The sequence below is a fragment of the Bacillus rossius genome, chromosome 2 (assembly GCF_032445375.1).
Source record: "Bacillus rossius redtenbacheri isolate Brsri chromosome 2, Brsri_v3, whole genome shotgun sequence".
Classification (NCBI taxonomy): domain Eukaryota; kingdom Metazoa; phylum Arthropoda; class Insecta; order Phasmatodea; family Bacillidae; genus Bacillus; species Bacillus rossius.
The window spans coordinates 46,552,790-46,580,603 of NC_086331.1; the positions used below are offsets into that span (position 1 = coordinate 46,552,790).

General features: G+C 34.1%; 1 protein-coding gene across 1 annotated transcript in view; it reads left to right on the forward strand.

Moving 5' to 3' along the window:
* The window catches only part of LOC134528885 (SH2B adapter protein 1-like), a 296,960-nt gene that overhangs the window by 114,601 nt on the left and 154,545 nt on the right, over positions 1-27,814 (forward strand). Inside the window, exons 4-6 of the mRNA XM_063362551.1 lie at positions 3,959-4,060; positions 4,370-4,491; positions 23,838-24,082. Of these exons, the coding sequence (XP_063218621.1) occupies positions 3,959-4,060; positions 4,370-4,491; positions 23,838-24,082 (469 nt within the window). The remainder of the gene's footprint in view (positions 1-3,958; positions 4,061-4,369; positions 4,492-23,837; positions 24,083-27,814) is intronic.

The following is a 27,814-nucleotide window of genomic DNA, read 5'->3' on the forward strand; positions in this document are numbered from 1 at the left end:
GTCAAACGCTAAGGCCACAAGTATCCAGATATGGAAGTATGCAAGTGTGCTATAATGCAAACATGCCATCTATGCTGCTGCCATCAGTATTTTCAGCAAATAATTTGATATCTAAAATCTGATTCTTAAATTAGACTTCAATAAAGTAAATGAAGGACATTTATAATGGAGGTTTACAATTGTGACAAACTTAAGAACGGTAAACTGCAGAGAGTCTTACAGTTCTTTGACACACTACTTTATTCATTATCCCCACCCCTCTCCCCCATATATCACCACACTCCTGAGCATTGCAATTTTTTTTTCATCACACCCTTATCAAGAGTTACCCTATCGGCTGTAAGAAGTTTCACTTCAAACAATTACCCAGTTTCCCATTGCTGACGAGCACACCCGAGATGAGAGAATTGGCATAGTGCAACTTTGCTATGGTTTTCATGCATTTCCCTGTCCCTGCCACACCCAAAGCCAGCACCTCGGAGCCTTAGCCACATGTCCTTATTCAACCAAGATGCCACACACCTTATACCATAACCAGCTCTCTGCAAACAAGTAGACAGCAGTGCAGGGATGGGAAGTAGAGAAAGTGGGGACTGCACAGTACACATTTTTGTGGCCAGTGGTGTGACCAGAAGGCATGAGTGGAGGGAGCTGGGTGTCCATAGTAACCATGGTTTATGTCCTTGCCACACTTTTGGCTAGCACCTCGCTTACTGTCTTAGCCACATGGCCTTGGTCAACTAAGATGCTGCACACCTTATAGTATTAGTCCAGTCATTTTAGGGTTTTACTGGAAATAATTCCCTTAAAGGGGATACTTGTCATATGCATAGTACTAGTGCCCAATAACAACATATCCAAAATCAACACTTGTGGGTGCTGTGCTTTGGCCGCCATCTTGGAAAATGGCACCGAATTTTCACTGTTTTGACTGTATCTCAATAACGGTTAAAAATATAAAGAAAATGTTTAAGCAAAATTTTAAGTACATTTGAAAGCACACATTTTAGGGAAGAGTAATTTTTTTCGTATCTGCATTTGTTTCAGAGTTATTTACCTAACAATAATTGACTTAATAATTTTTGTTCAGATTTTTCCAAATAAAATCGCAAACTCAAATCAAATGTTTTTATATATACAAAAATATTGCATAACATATTTTAATTGAAAGTTTTCATGAAGTATTAATGTAGTTAAAATGAAATTATTATTTTTTTGTTGAATGATGATACAGCAAGTTTTGTTTACTAATTTATTTTCTGAAAATAAAGAAAGCTTCCTCCTTTCTATCCTGCTTTGATGAAACCTTAATAGGAAACAAATAAATCTAAAAGAAACACTACTATTACAATATATACACAGAAATGCATATTTCAAAAATGTAATTTGATATTATCTTATAAACATTTAAAGTCACAAGCTTTAAATGCCTGATGTATTAAATAATGTACAATTTAATACTAATTTACTTTCAGCACATTTACAGTGAAAATACTGAACTTGCATAGCAACTGCTAAAAAAAGATTTGTCTTTCTTAATCATCCACCTCAACAGCATCAGTAAGTATCTTCAAAGCCCACATCAGGTGAGTTCTCACATAATAGACTTTCACACGTGAACTCACTGATAGGTTTTATTGGCATGTAACTTTGAAATGGTATCTGATGTAGCTTACTATTGACTTTAGTTGAAGGATCACGAGGGAAAGTAGATTGTGTGGTAACTACATTTGAAGGTGAAACACATTTTATACCTCCAAGAGAGTGGAATGTTCCAAATCTAGTCAATGTATGAATGTTAAAATCAGCATTATCGAACACATACTGATAAAATGCTGAATCTGCAATTGTTGGTATGGCATGTACAGTAGCACAATTCAAGTATGTTGTTGCTTCTGCATAAGAAGAACAGACTCCTAGCGAATGAAGCAAATCTATCAGCATCTTTGAACCATATTTCCTATAAAGATAAACAGTGATTGTTACTTGAATTGGAGAGTGAAAGGAACGTGGTCTGCATGCTGCAATAATAGAAAGACTGATCATCATCTGTTTTCGACAAATGCTTTCTGGGAATTTATTATGTATCTAAATTATAAACTGTACTTTGTATATCATCCCTGGTAATGGCTGCCGCAGCTGTCACAATGTGTAACTTTTCTTCTTCAGGATCAGGGTCTATTTCAGAATGCCAGTTTTGAGTTATATACTTGTCTGCAGTATCTCTAAATGGGAAAATGTATGACCTGTTGGGTAAATTTGTACACAGTACCTTAGACCCATGATATTTAATAATCAGATCGTTCACATGTTTATTTGAGTAAATATGCTCATCACTGTCAGCAAGTATCAATTGTGTACTGACACTCATCATTTTCATCCGAAAAGACACAAAGCTGGTCAAAAAGAGTAGCACATGTTTCAACCTTCGGTCGTCCAACTTTCTCTGATTTGGTCACTGTTTTAAAGGATGTCAAACAGTCTGAGTGACAGCATGCTTCAGCAGCTATCAAATCATTTGATGTACATATTCAATGTTTAACATCTTTACCCAGTCATCACCGCACTCATCACAATACCTTTCTACATTTGTACACATTCCATAAGTAGAAATTTTCGAAACATTACGTCGTCGGTTCTTTGGAAGCTTTGTGTTAGGTGGCCCTGCTTCTTTTGCACAAAACAAACAGTGCGTTTTGAAACTAAACGGAAGAACATCACTTCGTAATGCACATGGTTCTGATGTAAATTTAGCTTGCAATTCACTTCGGATATCTTTCAAACGCGTCTTGATATTTTGTTTTGCTGTGTACTTTTTCCAGCAACTTACGTGAAGAGTCACTTGTGCACTCGATGACAGTAAAGTATGGATATCATCATTTATTACCTTACTAACTTCAATTAAAGTACTTATTCCTCTTTGAATGTCCACAGTTTTGCCTTCCTGCAGGCTTGACGTACAGAGAATGCATTTGTCCATGTCCTCTTCCTTAAGTCTGGACTCCAGTGTGTTTATATGGAACACAAATAATTATATTATGATCAGTTTACTCCAATTAACTGCCTTAATGCATGTAAAAGAAATAAATTAAAATTATTTTGACAAAAAATTTAAGTAGTTTAAGTGATCTACAATCCGTGTAGTCACATATTACATATTTATTTGGAAACATAGAACAAAAATAGATTAGGTTAATTATTATTTTGTAAATAACTCTGAAACCAATGCAGATACAAAAAAGTTACTCTTCCCTAAAATGTGTGTTTTTTAAATGTACTTAAAGTTTTACTCAAACTTTTATTTTATATTTTCAACCGTTTCTGAGATACAGTCGAAAAAGTGAAAATTGGGTGTCATTTTCCAAGATGGCGGCCATAGCACAGCACCCACAAGTGTTGATTTTGGATATGTTGTTATTGGGCACTAGTACTATGCATATGTCAAGTATCCCCTTTAAGGGAATTATTTCCAGGTGAAGCCATTTTTTAACTTAATATGACTGGACTAAATGGCCAGCTCCCTACACACAAGTGGACAGCAGTGCAGGGACGGGAAGTAGAGGTATTGGGGACTGCACAGTGCATGTGTTTGTGGCCAGTGGCATGACTAGAATGCACGAGTGGAGGAAGCTGAGTGTTCATGGTAGTTTTGTTTTTTTATAGCACAGCTGTATCTAGATATCATTTAAATTGAGTGATGCTGAGATCTACATATCTTATGATTGAACCGTTTTTGCTTTGATGGGAAAACTAAAAATTTAGTGTTTTTTTTCTTCTTCTGAAAATGATTGCAATGTATTGTTTTAAATTAATTTTTATATAATACTTGCACATATGTTTTATAGATATCTCTTTATAAGTCTTTAAACTTACAAAATTAACCTTTTTCTTTATTATTTTTACTTATACAGTGATCTAAATGTCCTTTGTCTAATTCATTAATTTTTTTTTATGATAGGCTGCGAAACCAAAGAGTGGGGTTTTCTGCTTCTTGATTACCGAGGCAAGAGAGACGACAGCACTAGAAATGCCTGACCATGAAAACACCTTTGTTCTCAAGGTTGGTGATAGTACAATAATAATAATGGTGCATAAAAGCAAACTAATGTATGAGTATGTACTGAGTTAGATGGAATTCATTTAATATCAATTGAATTACATACTAACTAGGGATTGGTTTGAGTTTACTTTTTTCTAAATTTGTTTATGCTTTTATGTGAAAAGCTTCTTTGTAATGACAGAGATATACTATTAAGGGCCGGTTTTATAACATTAGCACCTTGTGTGTTTTGCTAATTCTTTATTACTTATTTTTAAACCATTATTCTTCTAGCCATACATTGTCATAAAACACATTTTAATCTTTCAGGCAGAAAACAACATGGAGTATGTAATCGAAGCACACGATACTGATGACATGCGCTCATGGCTTGCTACAATTAAATACTGCATGCGCACAAATATCAACTTCAGTGACAGTCCAGATGGCAGGTTGGTTTATATATCTATGTTTTTATTTTAATGTGCTGAAAATATTTTGCCATCAACTAAAAAATTACCTGTTCATCAAATTCTAAATATTTTGAATTTGGTTTGTTCAGTGATATACAATTATTCTTTACAAAAAACATAACATTAAATTATTTTAGTGATATACAATTACACTTTACAAAAACATAACATTAAATTATTTTAGTGATATACAATTATTCTTTACAAAAACATAACATTAAATAATTTTAGTTTTAATGGAACAAATTCATAATATTTTGAGCTTATATTTAATAATATGGTCACAACTAGTGTTTTTTTTTTTTTTTTTTAAGATATTCAATTTAGTGTAATTTTTTTTACTAAACGTGCACAGTCTCTTAATAGCAATTAAAGTTTTGTTGGCCTGCCATGCAGTTGTCAGTGGTGTACCGAAAAACAAAGCAATTTGTAATTACATTATTTGTTATATTAAGAGGATAAGGGCTTCCAACATATTAATATATTCAGTTAGCTTGTTAAAAGAACAAAATGCAGTATGAAAAACCATGAAAGTCTTGAAAATTTAAATTTTTATTTTATTTGGAATTAATTTTTAGTTTGTAGCGAGCTACATTTTTTTTTTAGCATTTTAATACACCCAGCTGTAATTTTTAAATTATAAAAAAAAATATATATATATTAATATATATATATATATTAATATATATATATATATATATGAAGACTTATTGATACCTATAATATATATTATTGACAGTAACTCAACACAATGACCTTTAATGTATCCTACAAAATTAAAATATTTATGGTGGTATTCTCACATAATTGTTGACACAATTAAAACACTTAGTAAAATTTCATATGTATCTTGTTCTTTAAGCTGTGAACCACGTCATAATGAAAACAAGAATAAAATGTAAAATACTTTAATTTATGAAATTAAAGAAAATGTTAAGTTTCACAGTTCTTCAGTATCTCATGGCATAAGTTTTTTTTTATTTGTCACAAACTATAGTGAAGCATTTAATAAGAATAAGTTCAAGAACAAAATCGGTACCCAGCAAAACATTTATAAATATTTTTTTCTTTCTAATTGCCTCTATTATTTATTATAAGAAAATGTATTGGTATATATATCTAAATTGTTTGGGTCTACGTTTATTTTTTACATAAATATTTAGGTTATTAAATATCTTTAAATCTTTATAACTTTAGCATTAGATAGATAAAAAAAAGGCCTTTTTTATAGTATGCCTATAATGCGTTGTACTTCAGGTAGCTCATGTGTATCGTATATGCTAATTTTTTATTATTTTAATATTTGTATTTATATGTTAATTCAGTTTTTATTTAAATATATTTGTTACAATTTTTGCTATGTATACCTAGTTAGTAAAGATGTATGTGGTTAAGTGTAAGACAAGGTATTACGCCTTAACTTCGCCACTTTAAATAAGGCAATAAATAAAAAAATAAATTTATCCAACATATTTTAAATACAAAGTCAGTCTTATCTAGTAACTAGCTGCCCGACCCGGCTTCGCACGGCTATACTAATGGAAAAAAAATCAAGCCACATCTCCCATTTACAGTAATGGTAAATAAAAAAAAATTAAGTAAAAATTTATTACAATGCTGTATAATGTACCGGAGAGAAAATGAATAGCACCGATGGTTTCCCGACTCGTGCACGCAACGTACAACTGACGTACCCGTACTTCGCTACGGCAGTCTACAGGCAGATCACTCTTGCGCCGCTCATTATACATGCCCCTCCTTGTGGGTACGCCACTGCTGTGCGATGCCCGTTGCCATGGAGACGCAGAAGGCATGAACAATGCAAAATCCTGTTCTCATGCAGACAAAGTACCCACTGTTGCCTGGTTTTAACCACCCATGGGATCTAATTTTCGGAAAATGTTATCCTGCGTAACATAAGGAACATTACTGTGAAGTTTTACGTCTGTAATATATATATATACTTGAAAAAAAGGGCAATAAAAAAACAAATTTAACTCAGAGAGAGGAAAAAAAAAAACAATTGTTTAGGTTTGCGATTTAAAGTGATAAAAAGTATTTAAATACTAATTGAACTCTTATGAGGATACTGATTGCTTCGTTGTTAATATCACACGGGTATTTTTTACTTGTATGGGAAAATTAAGAATGATAAGGCATCCAGTGTGTGGCAACAATGTTAATTGGCAATAGGAAATAAACTTCTATGCGCCTGCAGCATTGTCAACACACACTTCGTACGTGTACTGCATGTTGTATCTAACCCCTTCCAACGCATTTGATTCTAAATTGGACTTTTAGGAAGGATCCCTAATGTTATTGATAATATAATATAATATAATATAGCCTTCCTCGATAAATGTACTATCCAACACTGAAAGAATTTTTCAAATCGGACCAGTGGTTCCTGAGATTAGCGCGTTCAAACAAACAAACAAGCAAACAAACTCTTCAGCTTTATAATATTAGTATAGATATTATTCTTGGTAGTAAATTTTACCCTGTCTGATTAAGTTTTCCACCTTACTTTTAAATAAACTACCAAAAACTACTATATATGTGTGCCCCTATACAGGGGCGGGATTTCAGCATTTTTGTTGGGGGGGCAACGGGAAAATGGAGTAACACCAACCCAGCGAATAAAGCGGGGGGTCCGGTGGCCCTCCCCCTGAAAAATGTTGAATTCAAGGTGCAAAATGGTGCTATTTAAGCAGTTTTCGTCTGCGTTAATGTAGAAGTTACTGTGAGGGAAAAGAGAGGGATTTAATCTCAATAAAAAAAATCATGATTTCAACACTGACTCCCATTATAATATATGTAGCCTTATTAATGTGAAGGTTTTTTCTTACAGAAAATATAGTATAATGACATAAGTAACAAAAAATTTAGTCATTTTACAGTAAATAACACACAATTTCAGTTAAGTTTTTCTACTTTTTCTCATTCACTGAAAATGTAATCTTCACTTTTGACTTGAACTAAAAGCAGTAATCACATCTGATACGTCAATTTTTATGTCTCTTTCAATGGCGAAGAGAGCCTTTCTTGTTCTAAAGAATTCCTGCAATATGTTTTTAACAGTCTCAAACATGAAAAGGATCGTTCACAAGAAGCCGAGTTCATAGGTATGGTAAGATACAAACAAAACAACTCGAAAATTAATGGAAAAATATGTTTCACATTATTTCCTACACATGCAGATGCAACCACTCTTTCTTCAATGGACTTGATCTTAATAATTTCCATTTTATAAAAACACTGCAGTTCTGCCACGAGGCATTCCTTGTCTAGGTTGTAGTAGTTGCAAACAAATTTACACTAGAGGCGTTAATTTTATTTTCACCTAGAATGTTACTCAGGTGATTTAGGACATCTAAATTGTGTTCATCCAGCCGGTCTCGTATTTCTTGGACAAGAATGTCAAGAAGAGGGAAATCTATCGTAATTATGTAAAACTGTTCCACAGTTTCAAAGAGAGTTTTACTACCACCATCTATTTTTCGTGGTATTCTGCTTTTCTTGGTTACTGTGCTGGCTGGAAACCATACTGTTCGGCTACCTCAGTGCTCAGTTGAGTGAAAAAGGCATCTGTCCTAAAAGAAAGCAAAACATGAATAGTGTTGTTGGCCACACGTTTTACTACCACTTTGGAGGGAGTTAGATAGGATGCTGCACTGAGAAAGAACTCTTCTTTACAACAAAAGATCAAACATAAAATTGAAATCTTCCATGCATTTAAGTAGGGCACTGGCCTCACCACCAAAGGTATGATCAGTTGCTGCGATTTCGCTCAAAGCTGTCAATGTACTTTCAAAATTGTCAAGTAATGAACGTACAGCTTCAACACGACAGGACCATCTGGTGTCACTCAGAGACTTCAATGTTTTTGTTCCACCACTGAAAACTATTGTGCTTTTGCGAATTTTTTCAAAAATTGCGTGGTGTTCGCCTGATTTTTCGATGAAGTTGTACATAGTTTGTACAGTGGAAAAAGTATTGCCTGTGCAACAACTTGCAATGCAGAGATTTAAAATGTGTGCATTGCAGTGAATGTACATTGACAAAGGGTTTTCTTTCTGGATTCTTGCCGCAACTCCTTTGTACGGTCCTCGCATATTCGATGCTCCATCGTAGCATTGAGCTCGTATGTTTTGTACTTCCAAATTTAAAGAAGTTAAAACATTTTTCAATAAATTTTCTAACGATTCACCATCAGTTTTTTCTGTATAGTAAAATCCTACAAACGATTCATGAACCTCTAGATTGTCGTTCACATATCTTATCACAACAACTACTTGCTGCAGTCTGGAAATATCTTGTGTTTCATCAGCAATTAAGCAAATATTTTTGCCTGTCTTATTTTATCAGTGATATGAGTCTTTATTTGCTCTCCCATAATGGTTAGCAGTTCATTCTGAAATTTTCCATCTGTGTACTGGAAGTTTTTTGTTTCGATCAGCGAAGAATTGTTTTATTAATGTGCTGTCTTTGCTGCGAAGCCTTATCAACTCCAAAAAATTCCCTTTATTTTTTGAAGCAGTGGTCTCATCGTGACTTCTTAAGGCAATTGCCTGCCTTCCACAACATATTAAGGTTTCGCACACTACTTGTAGGTATAGTCTGTTTTCTTGAACGTATTTGGAATATTTATCAATAACCCTTTCGGCAATGCTTCCATATTTTTCGGCCTGCTGACATTAAGCAAATTTTACTTTGTTTCTGATATGTGTGTTACTCTTCTGATGGTTCTCGAAAGCTATAGTAGCCTTCTACCACTTGCAAAATCCGTTGACTGTAAAAGCATCTTCAGCTGTTGTTACCATTTCTGATTGGTGAAATAGTCGGCATATGAAGCAGTAGACTTTGTCGTTCAGTGGGCTATACTCCAGCCTAGTATATGTTTGTACCACTCAGCTCTAAATTTCCGACCAACCGTAACAGGAAATTTTAACTTGTCTGGCTGAAATGGACCCTCTTTGAAATATTTCATAGCTAGAGATGGATGATGACAGGTATCATGTTCGTTTCTGAGTAATTGGTCAGGCATTCAAGAGTCGTCTTTAGTACAAAAAGCGGAAAAATCTCGTTTGAAAACAGATTCAGCCCTAGACGAAGAAGCACGGTCACTCAAGTGAGAGCAAGGAGCAGGTAGTTGATGAGAAGACGAATCAGATGCCTCATCCTCTTCTTGCTGACAGCTCTCATTTCGCTTCTTCTTACTGGGTGGTCCAAAAAAGGACAGTAGTGAACTCTATCATTTTAGTTGAGCCTTGAAATATAAACACACCGACTTAACATAACATAAAAAATTACATAAAATTATTATATATGACAATTTAGTACAATCATAAATTCAGTGGTTTGTGATTCTGTCAATAACTTTTGGTTATTATAGCAGTATGAAAGTATAAAACAAAAAAAAATTAAGTATAGGGGTAGTAATGAGACATGGGACAAACGAGGGAAAGTGATAAATAGTGCACTTTGTTCCCTCCTTCCCCCCCCCCTCCCGGGCCGACCCGAAATAATTTTGATGTGTATTACATTGAAATGTTATGATGTACAATTGACACATAGCCTACCACAATTTTTTTTTTTTGGGCAATTCACTTTCACTGTTTTGATCCGTGTCACAGAATAAACAAGTAACATAAGCAACACAGTGTGGATTTTAACGAACTCTTTTATTTCTTTGTTGCCATGGCACCAAAGATGGTTAACACTGAATGTGGATATTATGTTATACTAAAATTTTTACTTATTTCAAGTTTTTTGAGGAAACATTTACCAAGTAAGTATTATGACACATACAATCATTTTCAAATGAATTATTTCGGGATAGATACATTACAGAACTATTGGGCGGCCGTGTTTACATTTAATTTCTGCACGCCCCGAGAGCTGGTACAAAAACAACAATGAAAAATCTGTCTAATGTCTATTCTGTTAGCTTTACTTATTCTGTTCCCGTATCCCATTATTACCCACAGACAGAGAAAATTTACATACACAGAAAGATTCTCTGTGTGGGTAACTTCGTACCACCAATTGTTTTAGAAGTTAAACTAAAATTATAGCTCATAAAATCATTTACAGCAGTTGGTTTACTACGTTGAGTATTAATTTTTACTGCTATGTTGCTATCTTTTGGTGACATTGGAACTAACAATGAACTTGGAACGAATGTAATTCACTCACAGTGATGCTTCGCCGTGCGCCAGCGCTAAAAAGAGGTAACTATCAACACCTGCAAAAAAGTTTTTTTTTCTCTAAAATTTTTGGGGTGCCACCCCCAAATCCCGCCTATGCCCCTATACAAAATTTCCAATAAGAAATTATGTAACTATCTTCCTGAGTGAAAAATAATCGCACAATCATTGACAAAAACAGTTATTATTATTATTATTATTATTATTATTATTGAGGTGCCACACACTAGGGGCAATGTCACTTTAAAATTACTGTGGACCATAAGCAATGCAAGAAATAAATAAATATACTCAACTTAACCTACCCCAAACCTGTTTGTTTGAATGATGCCATGACAAGCCTTTTATACCATGTACAATAATTTTAAGAAAATCCTTGAACAATCTTTTCTGCACAAACATATCTTTATCTGCCAAACAGTCGGTGAATCACTGTTTGAAGGAGTAGAGTGATACAACAATGATACAGACAGCACCGCACAATGCAAGATGTTTGATGTATCATGCTGACAGTAGAGAACAAACCACCGGAGCCAGTGGACATGGCATAAATGCTGCTCTTGGCAATAGAAGAAAATACGGCAGCAAATTTAGGTACGATATGCTAATGGCAGGTAAGCTAAGAAGAAAACTTGTTCAGGCAGGGAGATAAATCCAAATAAGTTTCTTCCTTTACAACTTGGCAATTTATAACCTTGAGATTTAACTATACTCAAATGTCATTGTTAATTTAAATGACAATGAAACAAACAAACTAAACTTATGTAGTCAAAAAATTTTTTAAAATGTACTTGATATCTAAATATGACATAATTTATAAAAAATTGTACAAAGAACTTCAAAAATTTTCTGATATCATATATCAATTATTTTAAAACCCACTGGCTTTTAATGTAGTATAACCTAATGGTTGTAATAATATTTTATGATTTTGCAAATAGTAATTTTTATTTGATTAAGGCCGGTATTCTAAGACACAATATAAGCGTTTCGGTGGTGACTATGCTACACCTGTACCCTAACCGTATTTCTAGTGCACAATAGGACACGGCCAGTACTTTATTTTTAGGGAACAGACTTTGGTGTCCTATCTGTTGGTTTATTTGTTCACCCAAATTCCGCACATGCGCAGGGCTCACTTTTTCGTTAATTTTGTCCATATGGCGGACCTGCTTCTGGCTTCATTAACTAGTATATAGTCACTTTTGTGATCATCGGGGGGCGCATCAAGCATGTTATGTGTCAGATGAAACTTTATGATTGCGAAAAAATCCTGGAATACATTTTGTACACTTTAATGGTCATAGCAGGAAATAATCACAACTTAAAAAGTATCCTGGAATACATTTTTTACACTTTAATGGTCATAGCAATAAATAATCACAGCTTAAAAAGTATGTGATACAGTTAGAAAGATTTGTGGGATAGTGCTGCTATCTCTAGTATTTTTGAAGTAACAATTATATTTAGGTTGCAAAACGTTACTAGAATACATTGAAACCCGTTTCTAGCCGCGTGCAGGCCACCATTTATTAAAACGGGTGCCTTACTGTTACCTTACTGGGATTCGGTTTGGACACATTTTGGAATACAGCCCGCGAGTTAGGTTATGGTTGTATCCCAACAAGGCAGTGCTTTTTCGTTACCTTACCCAAATGTCTTGGAATACCGCCCTGAAAGGTTCAGCAAAACACATGAAGTTGTGTTTTATCTTTCAAATATCTAAGAATTATATTTAATATACATAATCTATTACAGTATACTTAAAGATAATGATTATATAAACAGCTGCAATAATTCAGTTGTTAGTACATATATAACAAATTACAAATAAACATATCAATTTTTCACAAAATAAAATATTTAACTTTTTGTGTTGTTTAAAATTTTTATGTGAATTATTTCAATTACTTTGCTAAACAAATAAAGGTCTTAGTTTATGCACCACATTATTTTAATGGTCTTATAAAATATATATTTAAATCCTTTTCTTTAATACAGTTTCTTATTAAATCTAACATGTTTCCTGGATTTCTGCCAGAATGGTATATTTTTAATACACCGGGTTCTTTAATTAGTGTGTTAATGGATTTTGTGGGTTATTATTAGCAAAATGCTGATATTTAGCACATCAAAGATTGAATATTTGGTGCTTTTCTGCAAAACAATTCATATAGACTGTAAGTTTATCACTTTTTTCCAAGCCTCTAGTAGTCCCTGTCTCTAAAATTAATTTTCCTGGTTTTGAGCTGTCATTCATTTTTGCATTTATAGATCTCGTATGTTTTATCGGTACTATTGTTTTTGGTGATGTGATTTACTTGCTCAGTATGTAGCTGGGTGAGGATCCGCTCATGATTTTCCTTAAATTAAAATTTGTCCTTACATCTGCAGGTGACGTTGGTTAATGAAACAGTATAACTACTCAGCAGCTTGAAAACATTTTAGCGATTGGACTATTCTCTAACTAAATGTTATTTACTTATTTTCATTATGTTTAGCTTACTGTTCATTTTATGAAATTAATATAATTCCATTGTATGAAAGTTAAAGTTATATCTTCACATTTCCTAGTTTTCTATAATTTTGCAATTTAATGAGTGATTCAGTTTGTTCATATGTGTACTTTCAAACACTGTATTTTTACTTATCTGTTGATAATTGTTGAATTTTACCAGGGCCTGGACTGGCCACTAGTAGGTTTCAATTCACACTTCAATAACACAAAAATACATGGGCTGATTATACTATCAGCAGAAGCTGCAAGGGGTGTCCGAAAGTATTTAAATGTAGCAAGAGATATACTTCAAATTGATTATAATCACATGCTTTAAACTCAAATCTAGCTTTGATATTTTATTATAGCTTTTCAAAACAATAAATTGACACTTGCAATAAATGAGATAACAGGCAATTGCTTTAAGTTCGCTTAACTGTGAAATGAATGTCAAAATATAAATGTCCAGACAATAACAAATTAGGAAATATTTCAAATTAGAGACTATTTCAAATTCAGGGTGTAATAAACAGGATTCCATCATTCAAAATTTAACATTGCAATGTATGCCGGACCTTAGGTCAAATGTTACATTAATGAAGACCGTTTAAATCTCAAAGTACTATAATACATGGTTCCTCTCATAAGAGAAAAAAACGCCAAGAAATTGGATATAATTTATAAACAACACAAATAAACATGATAAAATATGATTGCTATGAAGAAATCCAGGTAATGCATTAATAAAATTTATGTTACTGTGCAATGTAAGTGCACGCAAATAATACAACACAAGCAAAGACCTTCATGCAAGTCAAACGGGACAACAATCAATTATACTGCTTCCCAATAAAGAGAATGAACAGTTTGAGACGTGAATCACAAAAGAACCGATTCATTATTACAAAAGTAAAATGTAAAGAGAACAATTTAACAACCATTCATGAGGCCGCCGAAGCGCGTGATGATGCACTATATGTACAGTGATCTCGCATAAACACTAGAAGAAAAGAAAAGAAATTAAGTCCAAATGAAAATTTTGAAGTGGCTAGCCAAAAGAGAGAATTCACAACTTAACTTCAAAGCTAGAAGTTAATGGGCATGGCCATGACATACCAAAACGAAACAATCACCTTGCTTACACTGTCATCTTGCCTGCACCTTGGACATGTGCGCCACGGAACTTCTTAGCTCTCGCCTATGACTTCATTCAAAATAACTTATAATTCTGAGCAATAACCCCTGTCAATAAATAAACCATTTATGAAGATATTTGAATGTTAGCAGTTGCTTAAATGCCCTACGGAGGCGCTATCGCACCTGCACAGTGCTTGAGAGGGGAGGAAACACATACCCTGAGGGAAGGGAGGAGGAGAGGGAAAAGAAGGACGGTTGGTGCGTATGTGATGTTGCAAAGTGGACGATTCCGCTTCAAATTCCTGACCTAAGATGACCTTACCCTGGGGCGAAAGAAACTTGATTAAAGTTAATTACACAGGAACACAATAAACATGAAGAATGATAATATATAATCTTGTGCACAAATCTCTCCAGAACCAAAGATTTGTACTTACTGTAGCAAAGTTCATACATCAAGATCTTCACTCATCAAAACAATGAAACAGTTCAATCAACAGGTAGTGTGCATCGATAATGGACTCGAACGATTGCAGCGAGGTCCCCAGCCAAAGTACAGTAGACACCCGATTATCTGGGGTAATGACTGGCAAGGGGTCCACGGGGTCCTCGAAGTAACGTTCTTATTTGTTCCAATAAAACTAATCAAAACAGCACTAATCAAATGCGTTTTTTTCAATATGGGAGTATTTTAATCAAAATAATTTGCTATACAATCAGGTAAGTGTGCTTGCTGACTACCACTATTCCCATTAGAATTATCATACAGTGCTAATATACATATGTCTAAATACATTAGCCGTACATTTAAATAAATATTAAATATTAAATAACATTTTGAGATTAAACCACCTAAAATTAAATTTAATAATTATTCACATACTGCATTGTTTACATAATAAGGCTTGGGAATATTATTCCTATGTAGGTGCTACGAACATTTCTGAGCTTCAAAATTATGTGTTTTATATAGGAGATATATTTCAGTTGTAATAATATTTAAAAAAGCAATAATTTAACCTTGTGTATTATTAGAAATATTATTTAACCTATTAACGTAATTCCTAACTCTCTTAATTACTAGATGCATTTCTGTAATGATTTGCAACTAGCCCATCCTAGTATGTGGGAGGTAAACTAGCCCTGAAAGCTTCTATCTTCTCTCTCCACAGTTACTGCTGACACACCTTACATGCGAGATGGCAGAATATAAACTTTGGCTGAAACTTGGGCGTCATCGTTGCATTATTAATTAATTGCATTGGAATTAATGTTATACAAGGGTCATTGCCATTTTGTGTGCAGGGAGATAAAAAATTAAATCGGTAAAAAATTATTTATGATTTATGGAAGTGAAACATGCCACGGTTAACCCGTAAACAGGATAATCCACACCATGTTAATCGGAAGTCTACTATAGTTAGACTGACAGCGGATGGTACTGATGTCATCCAAGGCGGGCCTTTGCCCTAAAGTGGCAGAAAGAGTTGTCTGCTTCGCCGCTGGAGCAGAAGCCAGACACGGGAAAGTGGGTGGACCAGGTGCAGTTTCACTCTGAAGTTCAGTTCCCATGGGTAGGTCATCTGGATGGGGAGCAGCAATGAGAAGATTTTCTTCATCCCGAACGATAACGGACACCAGCAGACATTTTGTAGGTGATGTTCATGCCACTGGGCACTATGTTATATAAAAACAACAAAATTACAAAGTTAGAAAAAATATCTGGAAAGTAAATAATTATTTCCCTTGCGTGACCTCGTGGTTAAGTGTAAGACAAGGCCTTAACTTCGCCACTTAAAGTAAGGCAATAAATAAATAAATAATAAATAAATAAATAAATAAATAAATAAATAAATAAGCGAACTGAAAATGTCCACGTGTAACACATGCCAAGGAGCAACAGGTGTCAACATCGTATAAGCTCAGATTTCTGACAATTGTGGCAGGATCGAATGTAATCACGAATGTTCGCATGCAATTCCGGCCACGTCAGATGAGCTGGTATGCGGCGGACTGTTTTTTCCACCCCTAAATGCCCACCTACCAATGATGCATGGAAATATACTAACACCATGGGATGGAGAGCTTGCGGAACAACTTTAAGGGCACGGGTATTTTTCCTGTAAAAAATGTAAGGCCTTTGTCACAGAAGTACGGGACTACCTTACTATCACATAGATCTTTCCGAATGCCCACACAAAAGGAATCCTCGCATTGATACTCGCGAATGTTGCAATAGCTCTCAGAGAACAACTTTCCACCGCTACCATCTTGATCTCTGGCATGGGTGGGTTTTCAAGCACCTTGAACTCATCCGGTGAGAACATGCACGATAGCGTGTCAGCTACAATGTTTTCACTGCCCTTACGGTGGTGTATTTTAAACCAAAACCTTGAGAGATGGAAATATCTAACGCCTTAGCATCCCCAGTTGGTGGGGTTTATTGAATAACCAGCTTAAGGCTTGATTGTCCGTGAATAGGTCGAACTCACAGCAATCATGTTAGGATGTAAATTTCTCAATGCAGAACAAACGAGCGAAGGCCTCTTTCGTGTACATACCGAGGTGTCTTTCAGTCTCAAGGAGGAAAGGGCTGGCAAAGGCAATGGGGCAGAGGATGCCATCTTGGACATGTCCCAGGACAGCCCCTAGGGCCACGGACGAAGCGTCCACCTGAAGGCCAATTTGCTTGTCAAACTGAGGCAAAATCAAGACGGGCCTCAAGCTACTATTTTAAATTTTTAATTTAATTCTGTGGCACACATTTCTTTTAACTAACCCCAGTCCTAAACTTTCATAGTGTTTTCAATGAAATACCTGACGCCATCATGTTCCCCATTGTTTTAAGGCTACAAAAAACAATTTTTATTAAAAAACATAGTTTTTTTAATGGTGTTATTATGGATGTAAAATAAAATATGTTTATTTACTTCATTTTTAAGATAAGAACTGAGTATGGCTGTAGTTATAAAAATTGGAAGCCGTTGTTGATTGCGATAATTTATATAAACAATTATTGCAATATTAATTGAAAATTATAACTTCTGATTCAATTGTTGTTATGCTAATGATAATATTAGGCGTGATTTTGGCATGTTTACATTAATTTAATGCAAGGATGTGGTGTTCCTGGTTTTCGGGTTAAAGCCTTATGGTGATGGTGTTACATGTTAGTATTGTATTGATTGAATTCATAAATAATTTGTTATAGTTACATATCTTGTCACGAAAGCTAAACAAGTAAATATTTATGACATCCAAGCTGAACTGTACTTAATTATAATTGTCAAAATTGTGAGCTTAATTATTTACATGGCTTAGCTAAACGGAGTTTATTGAACAATTAGTATCATAATAATACTATCAACCCGGTTAAGTATTGGGTTACGTGAGTAGATTTTTTTCTTTTCTTTTGATTATTTAGCTTTTACTACCGCCCTACGATGTATGTACGTGTGTTAGAATTTATCTTTATATTTTTTATTACGCTCCCAATTCATAATATGCATTGTAAATACTGTGGTTAAAGTTATGTTGATGAATGTATTGTTTCACAAACTTATGATCCAAGAGCAGTTAGTTTGAAATTAGGGTCATCAGCAAAATACTTTTATTTTCCATATCATAGTTTCTACAGTTTAGTTGTATGGTTTTACAGCATAGCTAACAACCTCTATGCAAAGCTTGTTATCACAGAACAATGCATTCTTCTGTATTTCTCTTTAACTGATATTGGTTTTTTATATTCTCTTAGAGAACTCTTTTTTCACCTAGGCAAACATTTTATCAAGGACTAGCTGCCCGACCCGGCTTCGCACGGCTATACTAATGGAAAAAAACTAAGCCACATCTCTCATTTGTAGTAATGGTAAATTAAAAAAATTCATTGAAAATTGATTACAATGCTGTATGTTGTACCGGAGAGAAAATGAATAGCACCGATGGTTTCCCGACTCGTGCACTCAATGTACAACTGATGTACCCGTACTTCGCTACGGCAGTCTACAGGCAGATCACTCTTGCGCCGCTCATTATACATGCCCCTCCTTGTGGGTACGCCACTGCCGCGTGATGCCCGTTGCCACGGAGACAAACAAACCACATTGCAATAAAAAATTTTGATTTACGAAGAATATATAAATAGCTTTTGATTCATTGTGTGAGAACAGCATTGTCATGCTGTAGGGAGTTTTGCCACATTACCTAAACTCATTAGTAGGCTGCTGCAGTGGGTGAGTGGTTGGATCAATTGCCTTCCACCAAGACAATTTGGTTTCAATTTCCGACAGAGTTAAACCCGAAGCTGGTAGGTTTTCTCAGAATACTCTCGTCCTCCTATTCATTCTGTTGCTGCTACATCCACGTCACTTTACCACTTAACTTCTCTAATTATGTAGATTTTGATGAGACGTTGCACCTCAATTAATTTAGTTCATTTAACTCCCACGTTGGTCAAGGAGACTTCAAGCCCCATCTTTTTTAGTCTCTAAATTTACTGCCTCCAGGGATTGCTAATATCTAGTTTTCTTTTTGTTGCCTTCTTTCCAAAGAAGTAACCCTATAGCTCCAGATGATTTTTTTTTTTCCCTTTCCAAACTTTTTTATTTTTTCATTTTACTGAAAGAACAATTTTTAAGAAACACATGTTAAATTTTTTACTTACATATTTGCAATTTTATAAATATTTTATATCATTTTACAATCATTCTTACAAATTTAATTTAAATAAAATAAACAATCAATTTAAAGTAAACAATATATTGTTATAATTTGCATTTAGAATACACATTAAAATTGTAACCTCTTTACACATTCCATGTTCATGTACCTATAGAATTCCAGCCATTTCTCCTCTCCATGCCCAAAACAAGCCCCTTTTTATACTTCTTCCACATGCCAACACTACCTCGTCCATAGCACAGAGAACAATCTTGCATTTGCACCAACATGGCATGCGAGCTAGTTTCCCTTAGTTGCCCCTCAATGCTAGTGGAATGTTCTGGAAGCAACATTTATAGACTCCTCGAGTTCATTTCTTTGTGCACTTAGTCTGTTGGCAATTGCCGGCCGAGTCATGTGCGGTGTTGTGGTGCAGAGCTGCTACCCAACTTTACAGGGACAATGAGACAAGGTAGGAGAACCATTCGGGCAGGCAAGAAATTTGACAGCAATCTGAACGTTTTATCAAAGAACTGAATTTCAGAAAGATGTTTAATCCATTCTTTGATTCATTCATTCGGATGTGATAGCAATTAAAATATTCTTTGCGCAACTCAATAAAATTTTAGGTATTTATTTTGTGTGGGTTTATATGAAAATTTTATAACTTGCTGCAGGAACATTCTAAGTAATAGAGCATATACCACATATTTAAACTACCATTCTGAGATCAGTTAGTTGCAATACCAAGCCATTTTGAAACATACTGATCCACCATTTGTGTATTTAGTTTTTAAACATTTTTCATTTATTAATTTTAACACAGGAAATCTTTCACATTACACAAGCAAGTGGGCCATCACATCAGGCATAAAATTAATATATTTCTCACATAAAACTCCTTGTACATAATACCTGATTAATAACGTTATTGCTGTAAACCATCGCCTATTTCATATTCCAACATAAAATGTAGGAAGTAACATGAAAATAAAAATGTAGAGTAGTTGGCTGGTGATTCCTAATGAAAAAAATAAGACAAAACATTTACTGATTTTTGCACACTCAAATTTCAGAAAACATTGGTAAAGAAATATCAGAAACGTTTTGCTGATAAAAACAAAAAAAAGGAAAATAATGTTTCTAATGGCAGATCTCTTAGCCCTGTGATAACATGGAATACTATTAGCCAGTACAATGAAAATCACAATAAAACATATGTCATCATGTTGAAACACTCTCAAGTAAGCAATTTTTGCTGTGCCTTAACTTTGCTTCAATTCAAAGATTAAAAGATAAAAAATTAAGTAAAATAGTTAAATATTAATTGTTTGACAAGCAGGCAAATTGAACTACTCACCATGTGGTAAGGTGTGATGGTGAAGGTTAGTAGAGAGAGAATGCCTCGATCCCATAAGGACATTGTAGACAGCCTGACACTCCGCTGTGACATCATCTGCAGCCCAGCCGCGCCTGGCCGCTACACAACACCTGCTTACTGAGGGCTATCCCTTATCAGCTCGGCTCGTTTTACGTTTATAAATTACTTCACATGTCTGATGAACAATACAGATATAATTTCATCTATGCTATGCAGACTAACATACACAATAAACAAAATTGTACATTACGATTTTTGTTCACATGTTATGATGTGCATGTTCATTATAATTGTTTTGATATGCTTTTCAAATGTCTTCACAGGCTATGACTGAAAGCAGGTATTTTAATATTTGAATAAACAGTTTTTCAGTGATAAAAAAATATTAAAATGTTTTAATGAGTAGCCAAGTATTTTATAAAGTTAATTACGATAATCAAATAAGTAATTTGTGATTGGTCCAATTAACCCTACTTTTTAAAGCAAGTAACATGTCATACTAATTTTTTTTACTATCTGATATAATATTGTGCATGCGGATCTGTAATGAAAAAGAATTTTTTCATTTGTTTTTTAGGGTTTGAGTTTTTTTTTCATATCTTACAAATCTAAAATTTGCTTTCATCCGGTAGGAAACAACTTTTCTTAAAGGACCCGGATTTCTTTCCTAAGTATTTCAACTGATTGGTTTTAGAACCCAAACCTGAAATGCTCTGACAATAAGTGCATGTTTCTTTGCATCACTTAAATTTTAGTTTTAATTTCCATAAAATTACATTAAATGTTCCCCCAACCCTCCCCAACCAACCACCACCACATTTAACTAAGTCTCTCAATGCAAATGACTTTCCACAGTTTTTGAAAGTTTTTTAATTTAAATTTTGAGTAAAGGTGCAGCATTTAGTTTGAGATGTTTTCTAGTGCATGTATTTAACAATTCAGCTTGCAAGTCACGCTCGCAGTCATCTGAACGAATGCAAAATGTTTTTTGAGTCCACTTACCATCTCGTCAACATTTTTGAACCTATACTCTCAAAAGATGCTCATCACTCGGGAATCATTTATATTTTATATGTTTTGTTTCAGTAAATTATTTAGTTTACCAAACTATTTGTACACATAGGCAATGTACTACATGTTCTTGTTAAGGTAATATTTGCATTTAATTTTAAAAAGCTTCTTAAAGTAACAAAACCAATTCATTTCAAATTCATGCAATAAACATGTTGCCTGTTAGATATTGACTAAGCTTTTGCGCACATACAATATACGCAATAATAAAATCTTATAACATGCCTACTTTTTATAGTCAAACTCCTCACAACAACAATAACTGTTCCCACTTTACACTGTTGTTTAACACGTTATTACGAGCAGATGTGTTATTAAACTGTGGTATCCAATAGGAGTGTATGAGCTGGTAAGCCAAGCCGGAGCTGCAAGTGCCATGATGCGCAAGTCATCAAGGCAACATCTCTCTCCTAACTTTGGGTGATGGTAAGGTGGTGATGCACCAGTAATTCAACAGAAGTTCAACAGTGGCATGGAGACAAATACCACCATTGTTTTGAACTCTGTAACAGTGCTCTTCTTACACTTGATATACTAATGGATCCATTTTCATGTGTGGAGGTATTTTTGTGCTCATGACAATCACGTCTGGGCTGTTTTACTTACTACTTGTACTTCCGATCAACAAAAAGTGTGTGATGTAGTTAGTTTTATTGTGCTTGGACAACACTTTCTACCGCATTGACTAGATACATAACCAAGTATTTCTCAACTAGTACCAGAATCATTAGATGATTGGTCACCTCACTATTCATATGGTATTCAGCTGCAGCATAGTGGTCTTTCTACACACTTTACAATAAATGTGCATGGGTATTTGACAATTATATTTGGTGTGCACTTTTGGTAGGTTCTTTTCAATGGCTGATTGATCTTCTGGTATGGTGTGATAACATGCTTGTATTAACAAATTGAATCGTACCATCAAACAGTTATTTGTCAATTACTGAATTTGGTTTCATTTCTTGTCAACAGTGAGGTTATTGAGACGACGAGGAGAGAAGTGTTGTGAATGGAGCGGCAAGAAAATGCATAGGTGGAGTGGATTTAATTAACCTAAGGAAACACACTGGCTTTCAGCATCTGCCATGTTTTCATCTGAGGCAAATAAAATCCACAATAGAATAGTACTCTGTTGTAATAATTTGCAATGTTTCACTGAAACTATTTTAAATATTTTAAATATATACATAATATGGTATCTTTGTTTTTGTCATAGCATAACATCTCTGTCTGCTTATGTACTAGGGTGTCTCCTTGGTGCACCACCTTACCATATTGTGTGTGGTGTACATTGCCTACTTAGCAGGCAGTTCAAATTTAGTGTTTGGTGACAAAATAGGTTAATAGTATTTCATAAAAAAGTTTATGTAGGTATATTTATAATTAAAATTTTTTCATAATCACATCATAGTTACTAGTTAGATGTCATTTTACGAGTTGTAAAGTAGGGGAATGCTCTACAAAGTTATTTCTATAATCCCAGTTTCAAAATATTTTATGATAAATTTTTGTATTCAGAAAAAAAAGACCTAAAATTACTAAGCCGAGCTTTAATAATTACATTAAGAAAAAAGTTGTAGATATGTTTTTGTCTTTTTTTTCTCATAAGGAATGACCTGTTGAGCATTCTTAGTGTTGTTTGGAAACACTATGTATACATTTAACTGTGCATAATCATACACATACATATACACATACATATACAGATTGTATTAAAACTTACCAAATATTTTTAGGGATAAGGATAAACTTATTTATTATGGAATTTGAAGTTGAAAATATAAAAGGCACTTAGCAATCAATATAGTTGACTTGAGTATTGTCTATCTCCCAGGCATTCTATCATTATCATTAAACTTTTTCATGTGTTTTATACAGAAATCATATGTTCTAGGGAGTTGTTACAAGATAGTTGTTTTTGGTAATTAGGTAATACTCTTCAATAAAATAGCATCAAATATATGTAACATCAAAAGCCACAAATGTTGTTTGCAATAAGTTGGTGTCGCTTCCTATTATTTCAACAAAGGCAAGGAGGTATTATTAAAAACAAATTGAATGTGGTGACAAACTCTGTAGCATTGTTTGAAGAGTTGTAGTTTAATTTCCAGTTGTTTTCTCTGTAATGCATGAATACAACTTCGAAACCTGCTTTTGCTGTGTGAATATAATCCTTAGAAATCAAGATGAACTGTCAGTTCTTATATAGCTGATATGGTTATAAGGAATCACTTTATAAAACATTTAGGGTGAGATTCTAAAAAAACCTGTGTATGTTTGTGTGTATACGTTAAAACATACAAAATAATGTCATTATTACTGTAAAGAAGACAAAATAATTGACTTGGCTGAAAATATGTTTTTCCAGCCGTAGTCTTTTGGCAAGTGGAGTATCGGATGGTGATCGAGCGCGACTTGGTGCTGGGATGAAGTTGGCAAGTGGTTCGTTCGACGGCAATGGTGAAAGTGCAGGCGCTGAACACCCACCTGAACTACCCCCACGAGTTCATGCATCAAGATGTGCTACTGAAACTTCAGGTTTACGTCATTCCAGCAATAGTAGTTTTGAGTTATGCAGTACACAATCACAGTTTTTTGGTGACGGGGAAAACCGTGAGTATTTACTTTTAAGAACAGTTTGGATTTTATTTTTCATTTGGAGTCAGTCACTTTATTTTATTTGTAGCTGATTTTTGTGGAATATTTCAAACATAGAAAAAATATCAAGCTAAGAGAATTAGCTGTAGTAGCAGACTTAAAATTATGTTTGACATAGTGTAAACATTCGCCATATGCCTTCTGTTGGTATTTATTTCAAAGGCCTTTTATGGCCAAAAAAAGACAATGATGATAAGAAAAATATTTTCTGCATGAGCCTTTAGCATATTTTTTAAAAAAAAATTTAGGTCAACAAAGAGCATAATATTAATATGGGCACTGCCTAAAAAAACCTTTTTTGCTATAACGATACAAAAAAATTTTACTTTATTTACTCTGCAGGAGTTTTGAATAGAAGTTATATATGTTTGACTATGTTAACTGCCATATTATATTGGATTTTTAATTATATATAGTAAATTTGCATAACTTATATTTGTGTTTCAAAATAATATGCTCACTATTTAAGGAACAAATTACGTAAACATTTTGTCTCATAACTTCACTAATCACTAGCAGGAGATACCACACTGCCTAAATTAAATTGATGTTGCTGGCAAGCAATCATAAAAATGTTTAGCCTAAATGTGGTCATTGGACATTATTTGTTATGACTTGACTCCTCATGAACCTTAAACACTCACAGTAACATTTTATTCTGACCTTGACCTTTAATTTTGACCTGTGTATAAAAATATTTTATATTATTGTATTGAAACTTAGTCAATTTAAAGATCAGAAAAATAATATTATTAAATTATAAAAAATTAAGAATTGCAGAAGGGTAAATAAATAAAATTTATTTTAAGGACTTAGAAAAGATGTGTAAATTTACCCCCACTGTATATTTTAAATCTTAAAACACCTAGATTATTAATAGTGTACTAAATGTAGATCCTAATGTAGATTAAAAATAACAAGAAAGCAAATTAACATTGCAAGACTTGAATTCAAAAGCAATTATCTCATGTTGATTCAAACATAAATTATTTGTGGCAAATTATAAATTTCAGACCTTAAGGCTAAGTCTCACATGCCAAATTTGTTATTTCATTTTCTTGTCATTACTATTAAGGAATTTTCCTGTAAATTTATTCTGATAGCTCTCTTACATTTGTTGTCAGGTCACAAATTTCTCACCAAGTATTTAATAAATGTTATTTTCGATCTGTTAAAGGTAGCACAAGTGATCATAATTATTAACATTTGCATGACTTTTAACTCCTATTCAATATTATGTCGTTTATTATTTGTTGACAACAGTTTAGACATATCACAAAATGCAAGAGAGCTATCTAATAAATTTACAGGAAAAGCCCTCAAATAAAAGTAATAATGACATTAATAAAATGAAATAACCAACATGGCATGTCAGACCAAACCATAGTCCATTGGCTTTTGTGCTCAGTTATTCTTAAACTTTAATCTTTTACTACAGCTTAAAAAGAGCTCACATAGAGCATACGTAATTTTTAACATTTCAATCTCATGTGAATGGTAATATGTAAAATTAGTCAGAACTACTGCATTGCTTCATCAGTAGAAATTTAACCCATTTCATTTCAGCAATTTGTAATGTGATTTTGTTAGGTTGTTTGCCAGGTCAACTTTGGTAGAGAGGTGCAGATTTTAGGCCAGGAAGTAATGGTCCCTAATGGACTAGGCCAGTAATGTAGCTGGGAGCAGCAGTTGCCTGGCCCAGGCTTGTCCGGTATACTGGTTATTACACGGCAGTCACAAATCCCATCATTCGTTTGTTTATATTTTCCATGTCGGGTAAAGCTGAGGCCCATTGCAGGCCCATATAAACTTTGACATCAACTAAATAAGTTTTAAAGTTTAATTAATGCACAGTCAGGCATTGTGCAAACATTTTATCACTCTCTGGTTTTTCAAAGTGTCTGGAAATAAATAAAGTTTTGTTGATGCTTCCTTTTACAAGTACATTCATTTGTCTGATATTATTGGATTTCAAATCAGAAGGAGAAAGCAGTGCAAAAAAGGAGCAAAGAATTAAGTTGCAGTTAACACAGTAATTAATGTAAAGTAAAAATATTGTTGATTATTAATTTACATATACAGTAGTGTCTTGCTAATCCGGACCCCGCTTGTCCGGACATTCGGTTAATCCAGACGGATCTAAAAAAAATAAATGATGAAAAAGAATGTTATGACAAAGGAAAATAAGAAAATACATTTCTAAGAGAGGGTCCTCTTGCGCTCAGTTGCCGGGAGTCTTACCGCTAGTTTTCCGCTCATCGTCTGTTTTCCAAGAAGTGACTCACTCTATACCTGCGAGTTGTTTTGTTTTGTTCCCTTCAGTCGATAGTTACTCGTGCTGGTGATAGGTGCTCGTGACAGTTATTTTTATTCACTGCGAGTGTTGTATTGTGTGCACTTATTAAGAGCAACGTAATGGCTACTAAACGTAAGAAAGTAACAATGGAGCAAAAACACCAAGCCTTATTTCGTATTGATGCGGGTGAATCATTAACTAGAATCGCGCAAGATTTAGGAGTGAGAAAACAAACTGTTTGTGATTGGGAAAAAATCGTAAAGAAATTGAGGATTTTTGTGCCAAAATGGTGGGTAAGGACAGTCTGGGTAATAGAAGCACATTAAAAAAACAAAAAAAATGAAACTTTAGACAAGGCTTTGTACATTTTTTTGTTTTTTCAATAACGTGAACAAAGCGTTCCGCTGTCGGGCGTAACATTACAAGCGTTCGCGCTTAAATTCAACGAAAAATTAAAAGGTGGCCCTGCTTTTACTGCCAGTGTGGGATGGTTATCTCGTTGGAAAGATCGACACGGTGTTCGTGAACTTAGTGTAAGTGGTGAAATTTTGTCAGGTGACAATAATGCAAGTGAAGACTTTAAAGAAAAATTTGAAAAGTTTGTTAAAGATGAAAACTTAGAGCCTGGCCAAGTGTTTAACGCTGACAAAACGGGATTTAATTACAAAATGCTTCCAAAAAAAAAAAACATTAGCATCCAAATGGGATTCTGTAGCCAAAGGTCATAAGGTAAAAAAAGAAAGATTAACTTTGCTTCCTTGTAGTAATGCTTCTGGTAACTTAAAAATTCCACTTTTGGTTATAAGCAAATCGGCTAAGCCTAGGGCCCTTAAAAATCTTAATAGAAATGCTCTTCCAGCCCGGTATACTTCACAAAAATTTGCATGGATGGACGGAAAAATTTTTAAAGCTTGGTTGTTTGAAACATTTGTTCCTAAAACAAAAAAGTTTTTGAGAGACAAAAACTGCCCAGAAAAATCTGTGTTGTTAATTGATAATGCATCATGCCACCCGAGTGAAGAAGAATTGTGAGATGGTGAAATTTTTGTAAAATTTTTGCCACCAAACATGACTGCTTTGATGCAACCTATGGATCAAGGTGTGATTGAAGCAATAAAACGGTGATATAGGAAAAAAATTATCACGTCTCTTTTAGAGCAACAAGAAGCAGACCCGTCAGCTAACTTAATGGATCATATTAAAAAATGACAGTGAGGACTGTCATTTACTTGGCTACATAAGCATGGTAACAAATTAAGCCGTCAACTCTTAAAAAAAAGCTGGAAATATTTGTGGCCAAACATCACAGGAAAAACAGGGACAAGACGAAACTCAACCAACTTCAACGATTTTGTACATGTTTTTCAACAGTTGGAGGGTTGTGCCAACAT